The 23,514-nt window shown below is 39.4% G+C and overlaps 2 protein-coding genes across 3 annotated transcripts; one reads left to right on the top strand and one right to left on the bottom strand.

Moving 5' to 3' along the window:
* The first annotated feature begins 9,981 nt into the window (after positions 1-9,981).
* Positions 9,982-16,374, top strand: LOC131936484 (orexin receptor type 2-like). 2 transcript variants are annotated; one of them, XM_059293499.1, is made up of 5 exons: positions 9,982-10,303; positions 12,173-12,361; positions 12,921-13,081; positions 13,927-14,079; positions 14,647-16,374. In XM_059293499.1, the coding sequence occupies exons 2-5, from the start codon at positions 12,187-12,189 to the stop codon at positions 15,733-15,735; spliced, it is 1,578 nt and encodes a 525-aa protein (XP_059149482.1). In that variant the 5' UTR covers positions 9,982-10,303; positions 12,173-12,186; the 3' UTR covers positions 15,736-16,374. The 2 variants fall into 2 exon arrangements, with proteins under 2 accessions (XP_059149482.1, XP_059149483.1); XM_059293500.1 differs by lacking the exon at positions 9,982-10,303 and adding an exon at positions 10,876-10,894.
* Positions 16,375-19,009: 2,635 nt separating this feature from the next.
* Positions 19,010-22,506, bottom strand: LOC131936453 (uncharacterized). Its single transcript, XM_059293444.1, has 2 exons — positions 22,359-22,506; positions 19,010-20,367 (listed from the first exon to the last, which is right to left on the bottom strand). The coding sequence occupies exon 2, from the start codon at positions 20,365-20,367 to the stop codon at positions 19,453-19,455; it is 915 nt and encodes a 304-aa protein (XP_059149427.1). The 5' UTR covers positions 22,359-22,506; the 3' UTR covers positions 19,010-19,452.
* Positions 22,507-23,514: the final 1,008 nt, after the last annotated feature.

Raw genomic sequence — 23,514 nt, 5'->3', positions numbered from 1 at the left:
AACTCCTAAAAAGACAACTCGTAAAAAACACGTTGTGTGAAATTATCTGCCCCTAAGCCTGTCGCGACATTGGATCGTTCAGCTTCACTGCGCGCGAGGTACGCGTCGCTCGTTTTTTTTCTAATGGCTCGCAGAGGAAAATTATATATATAGATTATATAGCGGTCTAAAATGCTCAATAAAATGTTTCCATTGATCAATTTAGTAATAATAACAATTGAATATTCAATGGTCATCCAAAAGAAAGCTTCCCTGAAAATTTCAGCGCGCTAGCTAACTGGGAAGTGCCAGAAATTTCGATCGCAAGATTTGATTGGAAAGACAAACAAACACAGAAAGACACAGAGAAAGCAAGTTAAAGAAAACGTGGGAAAAACAGGAATGGCGACCCATCCATTCTTCATCCAGACTTTTTTCTCCGGAGGGGGGGGGGGGGCACTTGAATTTTTTTTGGGGGGGGGGGGCGGTCAACATTTGGGGGGGGGGGGCGGACACTAGTAAAAGTGTATGTTTATTATATAAAATCCATCTCGTTTGGGGGGGTGGGCTCTCCCTCCCCGAAAAGATGCCTGTAAGAAACTCTGGACCCATCCGATAAGAGTTTAAAAAAAAAATTAGAGCCACTGTATAAAACAGTGTATTAACACATTTTAGACTTTACCATTGGTTATTTTCCACGTGGTAAAAGGTTTTCTCTATACACCAATCGGATGGAAATCCTTCCGAGCGCCACCCACCCCAGCTACGCTCATGCACCTGCATTGACCACTAGCCTCCACGCCCCGACCGTCCTCTACCACCACCACCACCCCTACTCGATTTTAAACTTTAAAAAAATAATGAGTGAAATGAAAAAGAAAGTTTTTGTGAGCAACGGATATGCGTCAGTTCCGGTGGATATCCTGCCGGTTAAAATATTTATACGTCGCTTAGAATATTTGGTCTGATAGAATTTTGGCACATTGATGACATTTCCAGAGAAAAATAAATAAATGATGTTTAAAAGATTTATGATTTAGAGAATTTTCCACCGGGGATTTTCATATTAAAACAGAACATAAAAATGTTGACATATTGATGATATTCAGAGAGGCACATGGCATTTCTGTGCTGACACAGATGCCATCATGAAGTCTTCTTCCATTTCTTCAAGGCTGGTATAGTCCTACTTGAGATGGCAGATCCTTGTACCCTTCTATGCTACTGGGTAGTGGGGCTCCATCGATATTTTTTTGAGTGCTTATGTCTTCAGGTTACCTATGCTGCTCGGTGAATGACCGTTTACCCATGCCAGGTGCATGAATTTTAGCCGTTTTTTTTTTCGCCTTTTAGAAAACAGTTTAAATAAATTGTTATAGAAATTGATTAAAATACTCTAAGTTGACCGAGTTCAGTCAATATTTTAGAAAAATCGATGTTAAAAAAAAAAAATTCAACTGCAATTTTAAGGGGGTTGAAGATTGATGTGTGACGTCATTTTACTAGGTTGGGGGGGGGGGGCTGACTTTTTTGTGATTACCATTGACGGATGGGATGGAGGTAAAAATCGTACCAAAAAAGCTTGACGTCATTTATGGATGACCCCCTAAACTCGTGTCGTAGCTTTGGACTATACAGGAAATAAATAAAACGACCGCTGACGTATCTATCTGAACGTAATGACGTCAGATGTTTCACTAATTAAAATAAAATGCCCAACCGGTAAACAATTAGCTTTAGACTCTCGTGGTTGGTTGTCAAGCAGACGACGTCTTACTTTCGTTGACACTCTGGGACGACATTTAATTTGTGTTAAGGTGAGCGGTTGTTGCGTCACTCTTGATTTCGCCATCGACCTGCTCGCTGGTTTAGCCTACAAACGAAAATTGAGATCGTGATCTAGTTTTTGTTAAGTAAAAACTGCGACGTTGCCAGCTACCACAAGCTTTGCATCTCGCTGGCTAACGCTATATTTTGTTTACTACACCTACAACTTACTGTTGCGTATTTCCTACTAATATAGTTAAATATAGCAACAACAGGACTCCAAAAAGACAACAAAGTCAACAACAACAACACCAACAACAGCACAAATACTCCATAGCGTCACAAGGTGGCAAATGCCGTCCGCACGAAATCAAAACATCGTCAAATGCCTTGTCAAAATAATGTCGTGTCCGGCTAAAATAAAACAGTATGGAAGAGAATGACACCAATCTGAAACAGTAAGGGGGGGGGGGAATGATACCAATCTGAAACAGAATGGGGGGGGGGAGAATGACACCAATCTGAAACAGTAAGGGGGGGGGGGAGAATGTCACCAATCTGAAACAGTATGGGGAGAATGACACCAATCTGAAACAGTATGGGGGAGTATGTCACCAATCTGAAACAGTATGGGGGGGGGAGAATGACACCAATCTGAAACAGTATGGGGGGGGGGGGGAGAATGACACCAATCTGAAACAGTATGGGGGAGTATGTCACCAATCTGAAACAGTATGGGGGGGGGGGGGAGAATGACACCAATCTGAAACAGTATGGGGGGGGGGGGAATGACACCAATCTGAAACAGAATGGGGGGGGGGGGAGAATGACACCAATCTGAAACAGTATGGGGGAGAATGACACCAATCTGAAACAGTATGGGGGGGGGGAGGATGACACCACTCTGAAACAGTATCGGAGAGAATGACACCAATCTGAAACAGTATGGGGGGGGAGAATGACACCACTCTGAAACAGTCGGGGGGGGGGGGGGAATGACACCAATCTGAAACAGAATGGGGGGGGGGGGGAGAATGACACCAATCTGAAACAGTATGGGGGAGAATGACACCAATCTGAAACAGTATGGGGGGGGAGGATGACACCACTCTGAAACAGTATCGGAGAGAATGACACCAATCTGAAACAGTATGGGGGGGGGGGAGAATGACACCACTCTGAAACAGTATCGGAGAGAATGACACCAATCTGAAACAGTCCGGGGGGGTGGAGAATGACACCACTCTGAAACAGTATCGGAGAGAATGACACCAATCTGAAACAGTCGAGGGGGGGGGATGACACCACTCTGAAACAGTATCGGAGAGAATGACACCAATCTGAAACAGTATCGGAGAGAATGACACCAATCTGAAACAGTCGGGGGGGGGGATGACACCACTCTGAAACAGTATCGGAGAGAATGACACCAATCTGAAACAGTCGGGGGGGGGGGGAATGACACCAATCTGAAACAGTATGGGGAGAATGACACCAATCTGAAACAGTATGGGGGGGAGAATGACACCACTCTGAAACAGTATCGGAGAGAATGACACCAATCTGAAACAGTATGGGGGGGGGGGGGGAAATGACACCACTCTGAAACAGTATCGGAGAGAATGACACCAATCTGAAACAGTCGGGGGGGGGGGGAATGACACCAATCTGAAACAGAATGGGGGGGGGGGTGAGAATGACACCAATCTGAAACAGTATGGGGGAGAATGACACCAATCTGAAACAGTATGGGGGAGAATGACACCAATCTGAAACAGTATGGGGGAGAATGACACCAATCTGAAACAGTATGGGGGGCGGAGAATGACACCAATCTGAAACAGAATGGGGGGAGAATTACACCAATCTGAAAATGCTAAAGATGACACCCTTTGTAATAGCACTAGGAGACACCCGACATTGTGACACCACTGAAAGTGAAAATACTATACAGCGCTTGTTATGGCGTAAACCTTCATACACGTAGCCTGTTATAATTCACGAAAAGGGGGTAGTGCATAGGTAGTGGCGTAGCCTGGGGTGGGTGGAAGATTGCCGATGTAGCCTATATATATATATATATATATATATATATATATATATATATATATATATATATATATATATATATATATATATATATATATATATATATGTATATGTATATGTATATGTATATGTATATGTATATGTATATGTATATGTATATGTATATGTATATGTATATGTATATGTATATGTATATGTATATGTATATGTATATGTATATGTATATGTATATGTATATGTATATGTATATGTATATGTATATGTATATGTATATGTATATGTATATGTATATGTATATGTATATGTATATGTATATGTATATGTATATGTATATGTATATGTATATGTATATGTATATGTATATGTATATGTATATGTATATGTATATGTATATGTATATGTATATGTATATGTATATGTATATGTATATGTATATGTATATGTATATGTATATGTATATGTATATGTATATGTATATGTATATGTATATGTATATGTATATGTATATGTATATGTATATGTATATGTATATGTATATGTATATGTATATGTATATGTATATGTATATGTATATGTATATGTATATGTATATGTATATGTATATGTATATGTATATGTATATGTATATGTATATGTATATGTATATGTATATGTATATGTATATGTATATGTATATGTATATGTATATGTATATGTATATGTATATGTATATGTATATGTATATGTATATGTATATGTATATGTATATGTATATGTATATGTATATGTATATGTATATGTATATGTATATGTATATGTATATGTATATGTATATGTATATGTATATGTATATGTATATGTATATGTATATGTATATGTATATGTATATGTATATGTATATGTATATGTATATGTATATGTATATGTATATGTATATGTATATGTATATGTATATGTATATGTATATGTATATGTATATGTATATGTATATGTATATGTATATGTATATGTATATGTATATGTATATGTATATGTATATGTATATGTATATGTATATATATAGTGTTTTCCGGCGGAATAGGACCATATCACAAGCAAACGCTGTAATTAGAATTCGAAAAGCCATTTTCGAATTAAAATCTGATTGTGGAAAACCATGTGAGAAGGAGCGCAAAGATTATTAGAAGAGAAAAAACTAATACAAAGAGTTAAGTATTAGAAAGTTATTTTCTTAGTTCAAAATTAAAACTGAGTGTTTCAAAAGAAAATAATAACAATCTTCAAGAAATGTTGACGACAGAGTGTCATGTCTAATTATTGTGCGCAAAAAATCACGTTGCTGCGTTCTATCTAAATTATGTCAGTGTGTGCTGATTAAATTTTAACATGCGGTAGGTTGGGTGGATTTGCGAGAGAGGCATCCATATGGCAGGAAGTTTTTCTCTACTGGTGGTAACAATGATAGCAATAGGTCATTGACCTTCGTTTTACCGTGCATTAAATCTTCGTGGTCTGTGCTGACTTTCTGGTTAGGGATTTGGGAGCCGCAGTCATGTTTTTAGGAGCCGCAGTCATGTTGTTAGGAGCCGCAGTCATGTTGTTAGCAGCCGCAGTCATTTCATTAGGAGCCACAGTCATTTCATTAGGAGACACAGTCATGTTTTTAGGAGCCGCAGTCATGTTGTTAGGAGCCGCAGTCATGTTGTTAGCAGCCGCAGTCATTTCATTAGGAGCCACAGTCATTTCATTAGGAGACACAGTCATATTGTTAGGAGCCGCAGTCATGTTGTTAGGAGCCGCAGTCATGTTGTTAGCAGCCGCAGTCATTTCATTAGGAGCCACAGTCATTTCATTAGGAGACACAGTCATATTGTTAGGAGCCGCAGTCATGTTGTTAGGAGCCGTAGTCATGTTGTTAGCAGCCGCAGTCATTTCATTAGGAGCCACAGTCATTTCATTAGGAGACACAGTCATATTGTTAGGAGCCGCAGTCATGTTGTTAGGAGCCGCAGTCATGTTGTTAGCAGCCGCAGTCATTTCATTAGGAGCCACAGTCATTTCATTAGGAGACACAGTCATATTGTTAGGAGCCGCAGTCATGTTGTTAGGAGCCGCAGTCATGTTGTTAGCAGCCGCAGTCATTTCATTAGGAGCCGCAGTCATTTCATTAGGAGACACAGTCATATTGTTAGGAGCCGCAGTCATTTCATTAGGAGCCGCAGTCATTTCATTAGGAGCCGCAGTCATTTCATTAGGAGCCGCAGTCATTTCATTAGGAGCCGCAGTCATTTCATTAGGAGCCGCAGTCATTTCATTATGAGCCGCAGTCTTTTCATTAGGAGCCCCGCAGTCATGTTGTTTACATCGCTGGGAAGAATGAAATCTTGATTTAATCTTATAAACAGCAAATCCCTACAATTTGATGATTCTTACAAACAGCAAAGCCCTACATTTTGTCGATTCTCATAAATAGCAAATCCCTACAATTTGACTATTGTTATAAATTGCGAAGTCCTACATCTGTTTCACTGCACCTTGTGACATGCAGCATTAAAAGAGAAGCAGATCGGAGCCCTTCACCCGTGCTTTAGCAGAAACCTCTGCACATAATGCCCATTAGGGTAACATCATCACCACTACCAGTCATCCCTGCTGGGGCATGGGCCGTCAACCAAAGAGAATAACAGAAATTCCTAATTATCTTTCTTTTTAGAGCAACAAACTGGACTGGTTGGGACAAAGGGAAATCACTCTCACGTCCATAGAGAGCACGTGACCTAGTACGAGCCTCATCTTGAGGTGTGGTGGTTGATGCAGCTGTTACCTCATTAGTTCACCGTCTGCTCACTGCGATATACGACATGCAACACTTTTTTTAACATGTGTTGACGAAATCGCATCCGTAGTAGATCTACTCACCAAATCAATTTACGTCAGATGACCTAGACTAATCGAATTAGCGTTGTAAGGGTGAAAGTGGGGATGGGGGAGCGGTGGGGGGGAGGGGTTGGTCTTGTAGACAGCGATGGCTATCAACGTGTCCATCATTGGCCTCGTTTTGGTGTGGTCTCAACTTCGGCTTGATGTTAAAACAAAATCTGGGGAATCCAAAAGATGTAAGACGTACGGTGAAAAGTAAAGAAGAGATACATTTTTCTTTCTTGGTAGATTTTGTTACTTCAAACAAAACTTATGTTTAAATTTCTGAAGTAACCTGGTCTTCTGCAAATGCAAGTCAGGTACCCAATAAAGCTGAGTGACAAAGCCAGAGCTCAGAGCCGCGCAGTTGTAAAGCTGCCGAGCAGCCGTGTGTAAAGCCCATACTGTTAGCGACCCTGTGCTGGTAGTTTTAGAACACTTGTTCTTGTGTTATGTTGAGGGCTCAAGGACGGCCTAGTGTATCGTGGCATTTTTATCAGTGGATCTAAAACTTGTTGGATGGGAACTTTGTGACCTGACCCACCCTCGACCTTGTAGTGATCCTGCTCTTTTCTCTATAGACTTCTTTGTGTCTGAATGAGGTTTTCATGACCCTGCTCTTTTGTCTACAAACTTTTTGTGTCTGAATGAGGTTTTCTAGTTGGCCGTGTTGTAATGAAAGCCTATGCTAGGCTTCAACAATCAGTTAATGACAAGACTTAAACAATCAGTCAATGACAAGATTGAAACAGTCAGTCAATGACAAGATTGAAACAGTTATTCAATGACAAGACTTAAACAGTCAGTCAATGACAAGATTTAAACAGTCAGTCAATGACAAGATTGAAAAAGTCAGTCAATGACAAGATTTAAACAGTCAGTCAATGACAAGAATTAAATTTAAACAGTCAGTCAATGACAAGACTTAAACAGTCAGTCAATGACAAGATTTAAACAGTCAGCCAATGACAAGATTTAAACAGTCAGTCAATGACAAGACTTAAACAGTCAGTCAATGACAAGATTTAAACAGTCAGTTAATGACAAGATTGAAAAAGTCAGTCAATGACAAGATTTAAACAGTCAGTCAATGACAAGATTTAAACAGTCAGCCAATGACAAGATTTAAACAGTCAGTCAATGACAAGATTTAAACAGTCATTCAATGACAAGATTTAAACAGTCAGTCAATGACAAGATTTAAACAGTCATTCAATGACAAGATTTAAACAGTCAGTCAATGACAAGAATTAAATTTAAACAGTCAGTCATGACAAGATTTAAACACTCATTCAATGACAAGATTTAAACAGTCAGTCAATGACAAGATTTAAACAGTCAGTCAATGACAAGATTTAAACAGTCAGTCAATGACAAGATTTAAACAGTTATTCAATGACAAGATTTAAACAGTCAGCCAATGACAAGATTTAAACAGTCAGTCAATGACAAGAATTAAACAGTCAGTCAATGACAAGATTTAAACAGTTATTCAATGACAAGATTTAAACAGTCAGCCAATGACAAGATTTAAACAGTCAGTCAATGACAAGAATTAAACAGTCAGTCAATGACAAGATTTAAACAGTCAGTCAATGACAAGATTTAAACAGTTATTCAATGACAAGATTTAAACAGTCAGCCAATGACAAGATTTAAACAGTCAGTCAATGACAAGATTTAAACAGTCAGTCAATGACAAGATTTAAACAGTCATTCAATGACAAGATTTAAACAGTCAGTCAATGACAAGATTTAAACAGTCAGTCAATGACAAGATTTAAACAGTCATTCAATGACAAGATTTAAACAGTCAGTCAATGACAAGAATTAAATTTAAACAGTCAGTCATGACAAGATTTAAACAGTCATTCAATGACAAGATTTAAACAGTCAGTCAATGACAAGATTTAAACAGTCAGTCAATGACAAGATTTAAACAGTCAGTTAATGACAAGATTTAAACAGTCAGTCAATGACAAGATTTAAACAGTCAGTCAATGACAAGATTGAAAAAGTCAGTCAATGACAAGACTTAAACAGTTAATCTGTGACAAAACTTAACGATTTAGCACGTGATGTAACTTCATGTGACCTAAAATCGTGACCCAAAACACGTGACCTTAAGCACATGTGGTAAAACATACCCTAACACGACAAAACCTAAAGACACAAGACATAGCTTACGACTGCACATAAACAAAAACCAGACTTATTTTTTTATCGCCTGCTGTCTTCATTATGGCAGGCTAATATCGTCTGCTCAAATAGCAACAGGCTATAATTGAAAACCTCGTTATTTTTTAAAAACTTGTGTACAAGATTTTACAAAAAGCTTTTCCATGATAACAATTCCTTTCTTTTCTTAGATGGTAAAAGTGTTAATCGCTCATAAAATCGTTTCAACACATTTTAGTGACCAATACGTTAACTAATATATCTACACAACGAAACGTTACAACCTGATTATTGATTATTATACAGTTTTTCATACATATTTTCTTTTCTTTTTTTTTACTATCTAGAATTTTTAAAAATACAACAATAAGTTGATATCGATTTCGATCGTTACTACTAAACTATCTTCACTCGAGTTATAGAAAAGTAATCTTTGAATTAATTTTTAACGACTAATTAAAAATCAAATTGGACTAAAAATGATATATTATTGCGTTGTCATCGGTTGCAAGAAAGCGTTTCATTAGAAACAGGTAACAATTTAGTTATTAGATTAAAGCTTTAGAAAAATGTATCAATTGTCTTTCTCCTTGCCGTTTAGAACATGGGTTAGGGTCAACATTAAAAGCTGGGGTCAAGGTTAGGTTTAGTGCCGGGGCTATAGCTAGCAATAGCACCAAACATAACCTGATGTTTAACGGCAACTAAAGGCTACTGGCACTGCACAGATACTTCGCTTATCTCAATTTCCTTCCACCACCCGCCCCGCGTATGTTTCTTATAAACCACGTTCATCCTGATTATTCTAGCAGTTTATTTTTTTAAATTAATGAATATCATTTTTCAACCTATTAATTAACCAAGCAGGTATTTTATCTGATACTTGCACGCAAAACTGCTACGCGTTAGCTAGTGGCGTGTGCAAGTCAATCGTTAAACTTTAAAATGTATCGAACTTTTTCCAAGGACAACCCCCCCCCCCGCCCCACCACCACCACCACCACCACCACCACCACCACCACCACCACCACCACCAAAGTTTTCTCTTACTGGAGTGGGGTGTTGTGGGTAGCGGGCCTGAGGGCAACATATCGCTAACGAGTTGTCTAGTTTTTAGCCAATCAAGTCTCCCCTTTGTTGCACGCGCACTCGATGTGAAAGCCCCGACACGAATTTATTTGAACGGAGCAGACGTGAGTACAAGATTAATTTCTGCATCCGCCAGGAACGTGAAAATAGTTCAGAGATTAATCCACCTATAGCACATTCAAAGTGATTCGTTTCTACATGTGACAAGTGGATCCAGTTAAATGATTTCAACCTTTCACTGAGGTTAAATGTTTTTTTAACGCGATCTGGAGTTATCAAGTGAAGAGATACGAGTGAAGATAAATAGTTGCCAGCAGTTGAAAGGTCCAGAGGATATATAAGGGTCAGTACCGTCAGCGTCTGTTTCTTTATCTACTATACATGAGGACTAAATTTGTAAGCATGTTAATATATGGGTATATATTATAAAACCGTTGATGCATATTGTTGGTTTTATATATATATATATATATATATATATATATATATATAAATATATAAATATATATATATATATATATATATATATATATATATATATATATATATATATATATATATATATATATATATATATATATATATTTATTTATATATATATATATAATTTAAATATTTTTATTAATATTTTTACAACATATTTAGGTTTTTTTTGCTGGCAGTATAGAACTCTCCAATTGATTGATAAGATAATGCCGCATACTAAAATTTTCTCTTTGCGGTACGAGGTGAAATGAAATGTGTTTTCATGGTCATCAGGATTTAAATTTCAGGGTTTAAATTTGATTCGTTGACTGCGCTTCTATTGAGCGCGGTTTTTTCTTTTAATTCTCCTATGAAATGTAGTCCTATATCTGTGTTTACAAATTATTGTGCCACGCTGACCACCGTCTTTGACCGGAGTGAATGATATAGATTACGCTAGAACAAAAAGGTATGTAGAGTAATCAAACCAAGCGTTACATCATACGAACTCTAACCTTAAATATGTCAAGTATTTTCTTCTAACAATTGTATTTTAAATACAAATGTTCCTTAGCTTGCTAAGTGTTGCAGATGTTTTGGGCAGTTCTTATGAGCATTTATAAGTCCACTCATCAGACAGGATCGCGCATAGGAACGTGTAGAGTGAGCCTTCTCCAGTATTTGATTACTTACAAGTTGATCTGCCACTATACCATTTGTTTTGTTGTCATGAACTACGTCATGAGCACTGATCTCCCAAATCCACTAGCTCCATCATGTTGCTTACATCATGCAACATATATATAATTTTATCTTAATGAAATTATTTAGTCTAATTTTTTCTTACATTTTAATTATTCTTTAATTCTTTCCCGATTTCTAAGTATTAGCAACAACAACGGGATACTTTATTTATAACCAAGATAAAATTGTCGGCTACAACCTTAAATCAAACAAATCCCACTGTGTGTGTTATTCAAATGTAACATGGACGCGAAAAAAAGTCCTCTGAAAATTCCAATCGTTTTACGTAAGCTGACAGATGAATCTCCACACACTGAGTCCCAAACTTATTTTTATGCGTCTCATTGAAAAAGCCAAACAATCGTGGCCCTTCTTTTTTTTCTGTCGCCCCGATAAAAAGATTTTGGCGGCTCCTTAAAAAGATTTTGGCCCCTCCTTTGAATAAAATTATCTCATAACCTCTCATCTCATAAAATATATAGGCCTAACTACATTTTCTCCCACACAATAGTTGTAGATATTTGTATAACTAAAACCCATCTTTGGCGCGGGGTAAAAAGAAAATGTTATTTTGATGATATAACAATTCATTTATAGCTGCCTACATTTAAAATGTAGAATGTACATGTCTGGGATATTTTCTCCTCTCTAACAATAGTCATGCAGAGTTTCTTACATGCACAGCTATCTTTTCGAGCCCCCCCCCCCCCCCCCCCCCCGAACGAAATGGAATTTGTATAGATAATAGAATCTATATACTTTTAACAGTGTCCGCCCCCGAAAATTTCAAGTGCCCCCCTCGAAGAAAAAAGTTTGGAAGAAACACTGTCGATTGCGTACTATTTGGAAATCGTTGGAATATATTAATGATTTCATCAGCGAATAACACACTACTAAATGACGTGTTTAAAACGGACTAGCTTATTTCAAGCAATTCTAAGCTCTGTTTTTTTTTTTGTTTTTTTTTTTTTTTGTAAAAAAATTCTCTCTAACTTTCAAACAGGAACCTTAACAACCATGGAATACCCACTGAATTTGTCCCATCTACCCTTCAAGACAGCAGTAAACGGAAATCACATCGCGAACTCTTCACAAGTGGCTGGTTACTACGACTTGGCCTTCTACCAGTCCGCGCAGTTTAGAATCACCGTCATCGTCATCTTCAGCTTTGTTTTCCTGCTGAGTTTATTCGGTGCGGCTTTGTTGTGCATTTGTGTCGTCTTAATTCTTTTTGTTCTTGTCATTTTTTCCCATTTCTACTTTCACATACCTACCTCGTTTTATTGATTATTTAAATTTTCACAAGTTTGTATCTTATTCTGCAGTCAGAGGCGTAGCGCCCCTTCCCGGCGCCCTTAGATAAACTTTCAATTTGGCGCCCCCCCCCCCCCCCGCAATATATTTTTAAATTTATAATGCAAAACTGCAGCTAAAATGAGATTTTTTTTTCAAACCCATTTTGTCGCTCCCTATTGTCGGCGCCCGGGGACATATGTACCCCTCGCCCCCCCCCCCCCACCCCTAGCTACGCCTCTATCTGAAGGTCATATTTTTGTTTGTCAATTTCGGAAATTACAAAGAAATCAATACTCTATATACGTCTCTGTGGGATTCAAACCATCTTCTTAATGTAGATATTTTAAACAGCAACAATATATTTAAATGGGGGGGGGGAGTGTTCAAATTATGTGTGTGTGTGGGGGGGGGGGTGCTGTTGTGTGCTCTGAATAAAATCCTGTTCTCGCCTCCAGGCAACCTGATCGTCCTGTTCGTCATCATACGCCACACGAGGATGAGGTCCTACACCAACTTGTTCCTGGCCAACTTGTCCTTCGCTGACCTGTGTGTGGCGATATTTTGTGTGCTTCCCCTCATGCACCACTTGCTGGCTGACCAATGGTGTTGCGGGCAGGTGAGTGCTGGCCATACGTCACAACAGGTGACCCTCACAGGTGGTTGAGACCCCCCCTCACCACCACTATTTGGTTACAGCTATCATAAACCGTTCATTACTTGTTCGTTCTATCAACTGCGGGAATCGTCTGCGACCTGCTTACGTCACACTGAGCTCTGGAATTCTCGGAGAGATGGTCCAGATTGGAGGGGGGGGGGGGGGGGTAGAGAAAAAAGACAAGTCTGAGTTTCAGCCCCGGAGGCAGATAAAAAAATTAGCTAATTTTTTTCCATTACCTTTCTGTCTATATTTTTCTATTTACGTCACACCCGCGGTTAATGCCCTTGTTATATATTTACCACACCTGTCATGCACAAGATAAGTTTTTAATGGCAGATTATACCTTATTATAAGTGTTTCATTAATGTTGTGTTTGGGTATGTGTGCGAGGGGAGGGAAGGGTTGCGACACATGGTGTCAGATTTGAAATACTCGGCAGGCGCCGACAAGAAAAGCTGCATCATTGCTCAGACACGTCATTGTCATTGTGTTCCTAGTTGCTTCTGACAGACTCTCATTCTATGAAGATTAATTACTGACTCAATACAACAACAATGTCAGGTATTCTGCAAATCAACAATCACTGACTCAATACAGCACTGCTGTAGAAATCAACAATCACTGACTCAATACAACGATGTTGTATAAATAAACAATCACTGACACAATACAAAAATGTTGTATAGATCAACAATGACTGACTCAATAAAACAATGCTGTATAAATCAACAATCACTGACTCAATACAGCAATGCTGTACAAATCAACAACCACTGACTCAATACAACACTGCTGTTTGCCAGGTTTTCTGCAAGTTGTACAAGCTAGTGGAGACCATCAACATCAACGCTTCCATGTTGCTGTTGGTCGTCATCGCTGTGGAGCGCTACATCGCCATCAAACACCCGCTCAAGGCCAGGCAGCTCTTCACCAGGAACAAAATGTGCATCGTCCAGGTAAGATGTGCAAGGTACAGGTAGATTTATATAGTCCAGGTAAGTTCTGCATGGCATAGGTAAGATGTGTATGGCATAGGTAAGATGTGCATGTCCCAGGTAAGATGACCATGGCCCAGGTAAGATGAGCATGGCCCAGGTAAGATGAGCATAGCTCAGGTAAGATGTGCATCGTCAGGTAAGATGTGCATGGCCCAGGTAAGATGAGCATAGCCCAGGTAAGATGTGCATCGTCAGGTAAGATGTGCATGGCCCAGGTAAGATGACCATGGCCCAGGTAAGATGAGCATGGCCCAGGTAAGATGAGCATAGCTCAGGTAAGATGTGCATCGTCAGGTAAGATGTGCATGGCCCAGGTAAGATGAGCATAGCCCAGGTAAGATGTGCATCGTCAGGTAAGATGTGCATGGCCCAGGTAAGATGTGTATGGCCCAGGTAAGATGTGTATGGGTCAGGTGAGATGTGCATGGGTCAGGTAAGATGTGCATGGCTCATGTAAGATGAACACCTAACCATATTTGAAACATTTTTACATTTCTACCTTAAACTTGTATTTCCTTTCTTCAGGTTTCCGTATGGCTGGTGTCCGGCGTCAACGCGATCCCCAACGTGATGTACTACGACGTGATCACGTTTAACGAGACCAACAAATTGGAATCGATCTGCTTCTACCGCGGCAACAACTCCAAGTCGATGGAGATCTACTACTACTGCAACTTTGGCATCTGGTACGTCCTGCCCCTGGTCACCATGACGGGGCTGTACGTTGAGATTATCCGTACCCTGTGGGGGAGTAACCTAGCCACTCAGGTAGTCTCCGCCAGGGCACGGATTAGCTCGGTAGTTTCATCTACAACCAGTGACGGAAATGGGGACGTCGAGAGCAACGCGAACGTCAAAGGAGTGAGTGTAAACAACGGGGGTCAGTCGTCGAGTCGGGTTCACGAAACGAAAGAGAGTGAGAATCTGCTGGACAGGAATAAGTTAGAATTGAAGACGGTTTCAAAACTTCAAGATGTTAAATCCGCGACGAAATTTAATTTCGGGAACGGGAAAGCGTCCGATGCGGGGTTCGAGAAAAACGGAACTGAGAGAAAACATGTGAGGAAGGTGTACAGGCCAGACAATCGAGGTCACCCGCGCGTGGGTAGACGGTCACGTGTGTGCCAGGTCAAGCGATGCGTGTCCAACTCCTCCTACGACACGGACAGCAGCAGCGAGACGGACGCTCGGCCGGCGGAACCTGGTCAGCATGGAGCTGAACGGGGAAGAAACAGCTCAGGCGCCAGCTCTGTTGTGATGTTCCAGCGACGGAACTCGACGCACTACGCCTCCAGGCTTCGCGTCATTCGACTCCTGATCGTTGTCTTGGTAACCTTCGCCGTTCTCGTCCTCCCGAACCACCTGAGGTTGATCGGGTTCCGAATCCCGAGGTTCCACATGTTCACACAAACGTGCCAGTTTCTGTTGTACCTCAACTCGGCCCTCAACCCCGTCATGTACAGCATCCTCTCGCAGACCATTCGAAGGTATATCCGCGAGTCTTTTGACTGTTGCAAGATCTGGAAGACACTGAGAAAGTCAAGCGTCAGTAAGTCAAGCGTCAGTAAGTCAAGCGTTAACAAGGCTACCGACTCCAAGAAAACTTTAGGGTGATACGGCACTGATAGATTCTAAAACAGAGCTGATCCTTCAGGATAAAGTTTAGAGCTGAAACCAAAGCCTTAAACTTTAGGCTGATACTTCAGACGGAAGTCTAATGACACCAAACTGATCCTTCAGACGTAAAGATGATTACCAAAGTCTTAAGCTTTAAACTGGTAATTCAAATATGTCTTTAAACATTTATCTGATTCTTTTGAGGAAAGTCTCAAAGCTAAATAGGTGGACAAAGTTCCTAAATGCCCAGCCGCTAAGACAAATTACAACATGATGCCCACACGGCGAAGTGCTAACACAGCGAGGTACTCACACATCAAGGTACCCACTTATTGTGGTGCCCAGACATCATGGTGCCCACCCGCACAGCATGACACCCACACGGAATGGTGCCCACAAATTGTGGTGCCCAGACAGCGTGGTGTGCGCACAGCATGACGCCCACGCGGAATGGTGCCCAGACAGCGTGGTGTGAGCACAGCATGACGCCCACACGGAATGGTGCCCACAAATTGTGGTGCCCAGACAGCGTTGATGCCCGCACAGCACGGTGCCCGCACAACCTTACACACACAGTGTGACAACAAGCCTCGCGATTGGTTTTTTAAAATTGTGATTAAAATCAATCTAACTCAACCTAAGTCTGAATTTATTTATTTTTCAGTTTTTAACACCATCTTCACAGGCTTGCCTAGAATATCAGACGACTGCCTCATAAAACAAAACATAGCTTGTTTCGCATTGTAGCTACGTAAAAAAATCTTACCCAGAGTTTCTTCCAGACTAAAATGTCCGGGGTGGGGGGGGGGGGCGGACACTGTTAAAAGAAATTCCATTTCGTTCGGGAGGGCGGTAGACTTTCTTCGGGGGGGGGGGGGGGGGCAGGAGCGAAGAGATGCCTGGAAGAAACTCTGATCTCACCCCTCTCCCCTTTTGAGAAGTCCTGTTAGTACTGGCTGAATTTATCTTTACAGCGAGGAGGCACGTGATTCAGGACGACCACCAACAAACGTCAATGGGCGGAGCTACTTTCTGTGTAGAACTAGAACTTAAGTTCCGCCTAATATTTGGTGGATTGCGCGTGCGGCTTTTGGGTGTCCACTGAGAGGTCAAAATAAACATGCAACAGTGGCAGGGCCGGCGCTACCTATAAGGCGAACTAGGCGGTCGCCTAGGGCGCTGTCCGTAGGGCGGGGGGCGCCAAAATGGGTTGGAAAAGCAAATTGAAAGTTTGAGGGGGGGTGCAAATCGAAAGTTGTCCCCGGGCTCCGCAAAGGGTCGCTACGCCTCTGATAATACGGGGCACGAAAACAATAGCGGGGGGGGGGCGCTTTTAATACGTTTTGCCCAGGGCGCTAAATAACCTGGCGCCGACACTGAACAGTGGTAAAGTTGCCCGGTGGTCCAGTTGCCCAGGAGCTTAGAAAAACGAGCGGTTATGTCACAAACCTAGCCCAATTCCACCTGAAATGCCATCCATCCCATGTGGCCTTGATCCCAACCCTTTTGTGCGAGAAAGGGAGCTCACGCCCGCTTTACTTCAGCAACTATTGTGGGGTTTTGTACATTTCATAAATCTGTTGGTTTGAATTCAACATCCATTTGCATCATGTATCGGTCCATACACATGCGAGTCGGGTTATATAAAGGAAAGTTATACAAGGGAGGCAACCCATTTAAAAAGGTAGAGATATTACTATACACACTGGTTAGCTCCCTTTTCGTTGACCGTAGATGTCACAAAAGTATTATTAAAAGAAAATGCCAAAGCGCTGAAAAGCAAAATGTAGTCCTATTTTTTTTTTCAGACACAGATTTTCTAATAGAAAAATTAAACATTGGTTGTTTTGTCCGAGCGGGTTAAGTGAAATAAAATAGACGTAATTATAAGTTAAACGTTTTGTGAATGACGTCACACAATACCCCCCCCCCCCCCCATAATTTTAACGGCACTAAAATACCCTTTTTTAATCGCTTCCATAATCAGTCTACCCCCCTTCCCCTTCACTCTAGGTGTGGAACGTTTTGTTTTGTTTATATGGACGCAGTGGTACTAGGGCATTACTAACTTTTGGTGTGGGTGCTAATTTTCTTTTCAATCTGACGATCTATGCTTGTGATCTATAATTTATACTTGGGTTTGTGATATGTAATTGTGTTTATTATTTGTACTTGTGATCTATGCTTGGGTTTGTTATCTGTCCCCTTCATCCTGCAACTTGTTATCATGTGCCTAATTATGTACACAACTTTAAAGTATTTTGTTTTGAAATATCGTTTTATTTTTCGTAAGTTTTTACAGTACTCGCTATACGTTTATTTATGTATAGACTACGCTTAATTTTCTACTTATATATTTGCAAATGTCTACCTTTTTTTATATTTCTTTATTTAATTAAACAAAAAATTTGCTTGATAGGAAGAAGATCGGAAGCACAGTGACTTATCTGCCCCTTATTACCGGCTGTGGTAGTCCTTTGGGCGTGACAAAATACATCACACCTGATGACCCCCAATCACCTTACACTGGGTAAACGCTGGTACTAGATCTAGCAGTACTTGATTCCATTTATCAATTTTTCTCTGAATAAAAACATCTTTAAATTATAATATATCCGATTTTACTGAGATATCGTTAACTCAAGTAATCACAAATCCACCCAGCCTAAAATTAAAAAGTAAAATCCTAATCATACTCATTACCTCTTAGTAATGGAGTTTTTATTATTTAAATAATTATATAGCGGTACAGTTTCCTATGCCTGGAAAATATCGGCAATCCGCCACCTTTAAAAAAAATTGACCACTCTGTCCACAGGTGTCATTCAACTGAGACCCCCATGTTATAGCCATGTTTTTTTCCGCGTCAGAAAATGTACCAAATTAGGTCGATGTTTACTATATCTCGACAATATATTGTATGGAAATCAGCCAACCGGAACACAGGCCTAGTTTCTCGTTCAGCGACTGTAATGTGAAAAGCAAGATCTGCAGACAGGACTACCTGTGTACCTCCGCCTTTTTTTAAAAGCAAGCAGGATAAGGGCCTCATTCAGATCAACTCAAGGTTAAGGTCAAACTTTGCTTGCAATGTAGGCATACACAGCTTTAAAACACCTGACAATGCCCTTCATGGGTAACCTTACTGGTAGTGTAGCCCATCCTGAATGTCAATAGTCACCTGTGTATTTCATGACATAGTAAACTTCTAACACACCTAGCACAAGACATACAAATACCCACTTTTCAGGAAATAAAAACAAGTTAAAAAAAAGATATTGTTTAATTTATTATAGGTCTTGCTCTGTTCACAGATCATCATACACGCCATCTTCCAATACAATTTCATTTACAAGTCCAGACAAACCAGATTCCACAAACATTACACTGATCTTGTACTTAATAAATATCTAGTTGAAATGTGTAAATCTGAATGTCAGCAAATAATGAGTACTTGGTCATTTTTCTTAGTATGCTAAGACCATGATCCAGTATAAACTGATCAGTTATAGCAAACATAGCAAACTAGAAAAAATATGATACGTCCATTAATTTTGTACTAAAAATGTATACATCCAGTCCACAACAATAGTCAGAAACTAACAAAACCTTCTATACAAAATAGTATCTTAACTGGTGTACAAATTCTTTCTATGTATAGCTAAATTCAACTCTTTAAATCAACATGAAAGCAAGATTAAACTAAACTACACGTTATTTACCAGCACCCACACGCATTGCAATGTAAAGCTCTTTGAACTTGTCGAAACCAGCCAACACACCAGCACCAGCAACACCCCTGAGAATGTTGGCACCGGCACCTTTCATCATGGACATGAAGCCCTCATTCTTGATGATCTTTAGGGCACAGTCAATGGAGCCCTTGTACTTGACAGCCTGGCCAGAGGTCATCATCATACGCCTCCTGATGGTGTCAATGGGGTAGGACAGCAATCCAGATGATACTGTGACAGTGTATCCAAGAGCAAAGGATAGGAAGACGCTAGCATCATCTTTCAAGAGAATGGGTTTCAAGCTGTCGTAGAGGCCAAAGTAGAACCCTCTGTATACAACAATACCAACACAGGAGATGACGAATCCTCTGTACAAACCAACAATACCATCAGACTTGATGGTCTTGGTATATACATCAATGAGACCATTGAACTGACGTTCTCCGCCACCCTTGCCAGCAGCCTTGGCATCATTAGCCAAACGGGTACGAGCGTAATCGAGGGAATACACAAAGCACAAGGACATTGCACCGGCAGCACCACCAGAGAAGATATTCTTGGTGAACTTCATGGCATAAGACTCATTGGGAGCAGCCTTGAAGAGTGCTTTGATGGTGTCCTTGAAGGCAAAGTTGAGAGCCTGAGTAGGGAAGTATCTCAAGCAATTTGCCAAATTACCTCTCCAAAATGGAAAGAATCCCTCTGTTTTAAAGGTGCGGACAGTGCAGTCGATGACACCTTTGTATGGCTCTGACAACCGGCCTTGTTTGATCATCTCATCCTGGTTTTGGACGAGCAGCTTGATCCTTTCAATGGGGGCAGCTGCAGTTTTTGAGATGACAGCTGCCGCACCAGAAAGTGCAAAGTTTTCTGCGAATCCTAACTTCTTAGACATCTGGGGAAAAAAAGAACTCATTAAAAACCAGTTCATCGAAGCTAAAAATAAGTTAAACTAAAAACATTTCAATGTGAAATAACACTGATATTTAGTGGCAAGTGCTACATCACTGATATTTAGTGGCAAGTGCTACATATGTCAAGTATTATTTAACACACTTGCTACTTGAGCATGAATTTAGAAACCTTCCCTAGATCCTAAGCTAATGAAGACAACCATTTTTTTAAACCCAAGAATTATTAAGTCAAAATATAAGCCTACTAGGTATTTTTTAAGGGCTAATTTAGTGATACAACCAAATGGTTATAAAAAGTGGAATCTATTTAATGATCAGAAACTATCACAGTGCTGAGGATACTATATACACAAGACCAGCAAAAGATTTGTTCCAAACTACACTGAATAAAAAAAAATATAGTAACTTCTTGCTGTTTTTTTTGTGTAGAAAAGAGATTCCGCATGCTTGTACTATTTAAGTTTACGTAGCGTTGAAGCACTTTTGCAAAATAATGTAAAAGAAACACTAAGGAAAAGACAGGAACGGCACATGTCACACTATCACATTAACTTGTGGTGATGTCTCATTCTGTCGCTTTAGTAGCAAATGTTTTTATATAGAACTATGATAGTTACTTAGCCACTTTCAAGAAGAAACTCAGTTTATCAATTATTTCAAAGAAACAGTTTATCGATTATTTCAATTTTATTATTTCAATATACATTTGAACACTTTCAAAGTTTTATTCTGTATCTGCCATATTTTTAAACTGTCAGCTTGAGAACCAGTAAAAAATTACCAGGAAAACTGTAGCAGTTATCGATCCAAACCAAAGAGCACTTTGATAATTTGCTACCAACTGGCACAAATTGTATGTAGATCTACTAAGTATTCTAATACTTGTGTTTATAGGAACTAGGTACAATAAATTATCCCACTTAATTTTAGTGTCAAACTAAAACAATTTAAATAAATGTCATTGAGGAAGGTCAAAGTATTTTCTAAACCATCAGACTTCTTTCTTAACATGTCCTAGATTACCCTTAACTTTATCTCACCAAGATTTAAGTAATTTATTTCATATCTAAAAAATGAGTATGGCATATTTAACAGATCTTAGTAATTTAAAGCTTGACCTTTAATCTGCCTGATTAATCTTCTGAAAACAATGTTGGCTTCACATTGAACTATGATTTCATCTTGAATCAATGTGAGCCTTTTCCGATACAAATGCGGAATCAGAATTGGATGAAACTTAACACTATAAAATGTTTCGGCCTATAACCAAGAATTAGAAGTAAACATTTTTGTAACAATTAGATTTAGACAGATCTAGATCTAACACTTCTTAAGAGTGTGTGTAATGCATTGTGTATGATGAGCCATCTTGCCAGAGGTCAAAGGATCAACCATAAATTTTTAGGTCTAGACTACAGCAAAAACATTTTAGACAGGCTGAGAAAACATGAATAAGTGTTTTAATCCTGAACATAGCCTAGGACCTAGAATCTAGCTAGATGTTAACACATCTGTTCAATACAAAAATAAAATGTAACATTTTCCAAATCTGATCTACTCTTGACTTCTAGGCTAGGGGCCAATTTTCCCCATCTACACAAAGCAGTGCAAGCAGGTGAGAAACTTCTCCCCCTTTATAAAAATTAAATTGAAGTTGAAAATCATAGAATCTAGCGTAAATTATAAAATTGTTCGCCCACTGAATTCGTACGGGGAAAAGAAAAGCTAGTGATATAACAAGCAGGTTCCTTCGCTCGACTAGAAATAATTTTTTGAGCAAATAAAGAAAATGTTGGTTAATTTTCTGTTTGACCGATATGATCTTGAACACTTCCGTCACTGAATGTGCAGTTCATTCTTGGTGACAGAACTAGACTACGCCTATTAATCATTTAATGAAGCGTAAAAGAGAGCTTAAAAGTAATCACGCAACGTTAGTTTTACAGTAACTAAACTAGTGATGATAAATTACCTTCAATTTTATTGAAACCCCGGTGTTAAGTTAAGATGGGCCGGCTTCTGAGCTGATCTTACAGCCGTACACCACGTTGTAATGGTGGCAGAGAATGTAAAGAACGAAAACGAGGTTCGTAGAATATAACTTTGGTGAAATTAAGTCACGTGCTTTTTCGGTGCATTTTGATTGGTCTTAAATGAAGGTCAACTGGGTCGAAACCTATTTCCGTAATCACGAGGAAATTATCACATTAACATTATTTTAATTTTTAAAATATACTTTAGTTTTATACTAGATCTAGTTTTGTGCATGATATTATTTAGGTGTCTCTTAACATTTAGATATAGCGTATCTTTTTAAAGTTTTTAAAATCTAGAATTCGTACAACATTTAATTCCATTAAATTGTGCCATGCCCCACCCCCTCAAACTAGGTAAACCGGTAACTGAGTGAAGTTATCGCATAGTAGTTTGTAACAGTTTCCAGCAATGACCTGGAGATCTAGGCCCATTATTAAGTTAATGATTAAAAAATTAGTGGATACCTTAACCTAAACTAAATTATTGCTGATTTTACATTAATGAATAATTTATTAAGCAATGAGAACAATAGTGTAGATCGGGGTAGGGCAGTCGCCCCGGGCAAAGGCTAATGGCCGCTAAAGGGTCAAAATATGCCAAAAGGGTGGGATAAAATAATTTATTTTTAGGAGCTTGATGAATTATAAATCCTCAAAGTTATTAAAATAGACAAAGATCTATGACTTAATAATCTAATAATATATCTACGCCGAGTGTTGGCATATTATATACAACTAGCCGTCGGTACCCGTTTGGAATAAACACTGGTGACAAAGAAAATAACTAAAAAGCAAAGAAATAACTAAATAGCTTAAAATCCGATTCATTAAAAATAACATAGGTTACCAATACCCAGTGGCGTAGCGAGGTCGGGTGTCACCCGGTGCGGCACTTAATGGTGTCACCCCCCCAGAGGCGTAGCGACCCTTCCCGGGGACAAACTTTCAAATTTTCGATTTGCACCCCCCCCCCCCCCCCTCAAACTTTCGATTTGCACCCCCCCCCCCCTCGAACTTTCGATTTGCACCCCCCCCTCAAGTTTTTCTCTATATATTTTGCTATTTTTTGCCTTGGTGTCACCCCCCTAAATG

Source organism: Physella acuta, unplaced genomic scaffold (genome assembly GCF_028476545.2).
Source record: "Physella acuta isolate Inbredline_101_S28 unplaced genomic scaffold, ASM2847654v3 ptg000178l, whole genome shotgun sequence".
NCBI lineage: Eukaryota > Metazoa > Mollusca > Gastropoda > Physidae > Physella > Physella acuta.
Note: the sequence above shows the minus strand (reverse complement) of the source record. Positions and strands in the feature narration are given on the sequence as shown.

Bases quoted from the DNA above. Each gene is read 5' to 3' on its own strand.
- LOC131936453 (XM_059293444.1), bottom strand. From the start codon at position 20,367: ATGTCTAAGAAGTTAGGATTCGCAGAAAACTTTGCACTTTCTGGTGCG.
- LOC131936484 (XM_059293499.1), top strand. From the start codon at position 12,187: ATGGAATACCCACTGAATTTGTCCCATCTACCCTTCAAGACAGCAGTA. The intron at 12,362-12,920 runs GTGCGGCTTTGT...TCTCGCCTCCAG, and splicing joins TTTCCTGCTGAGTTTATTCG to GCAACCTGATCGTCCTGTTC. The intron at 14,080-14,646 runs GTAAGATGTGCA...TCCTTTCTTCAG, and splicing joins ACAAAATGTGCATCGTCCAG to GTTTCCGTATGGCTGGTGTC.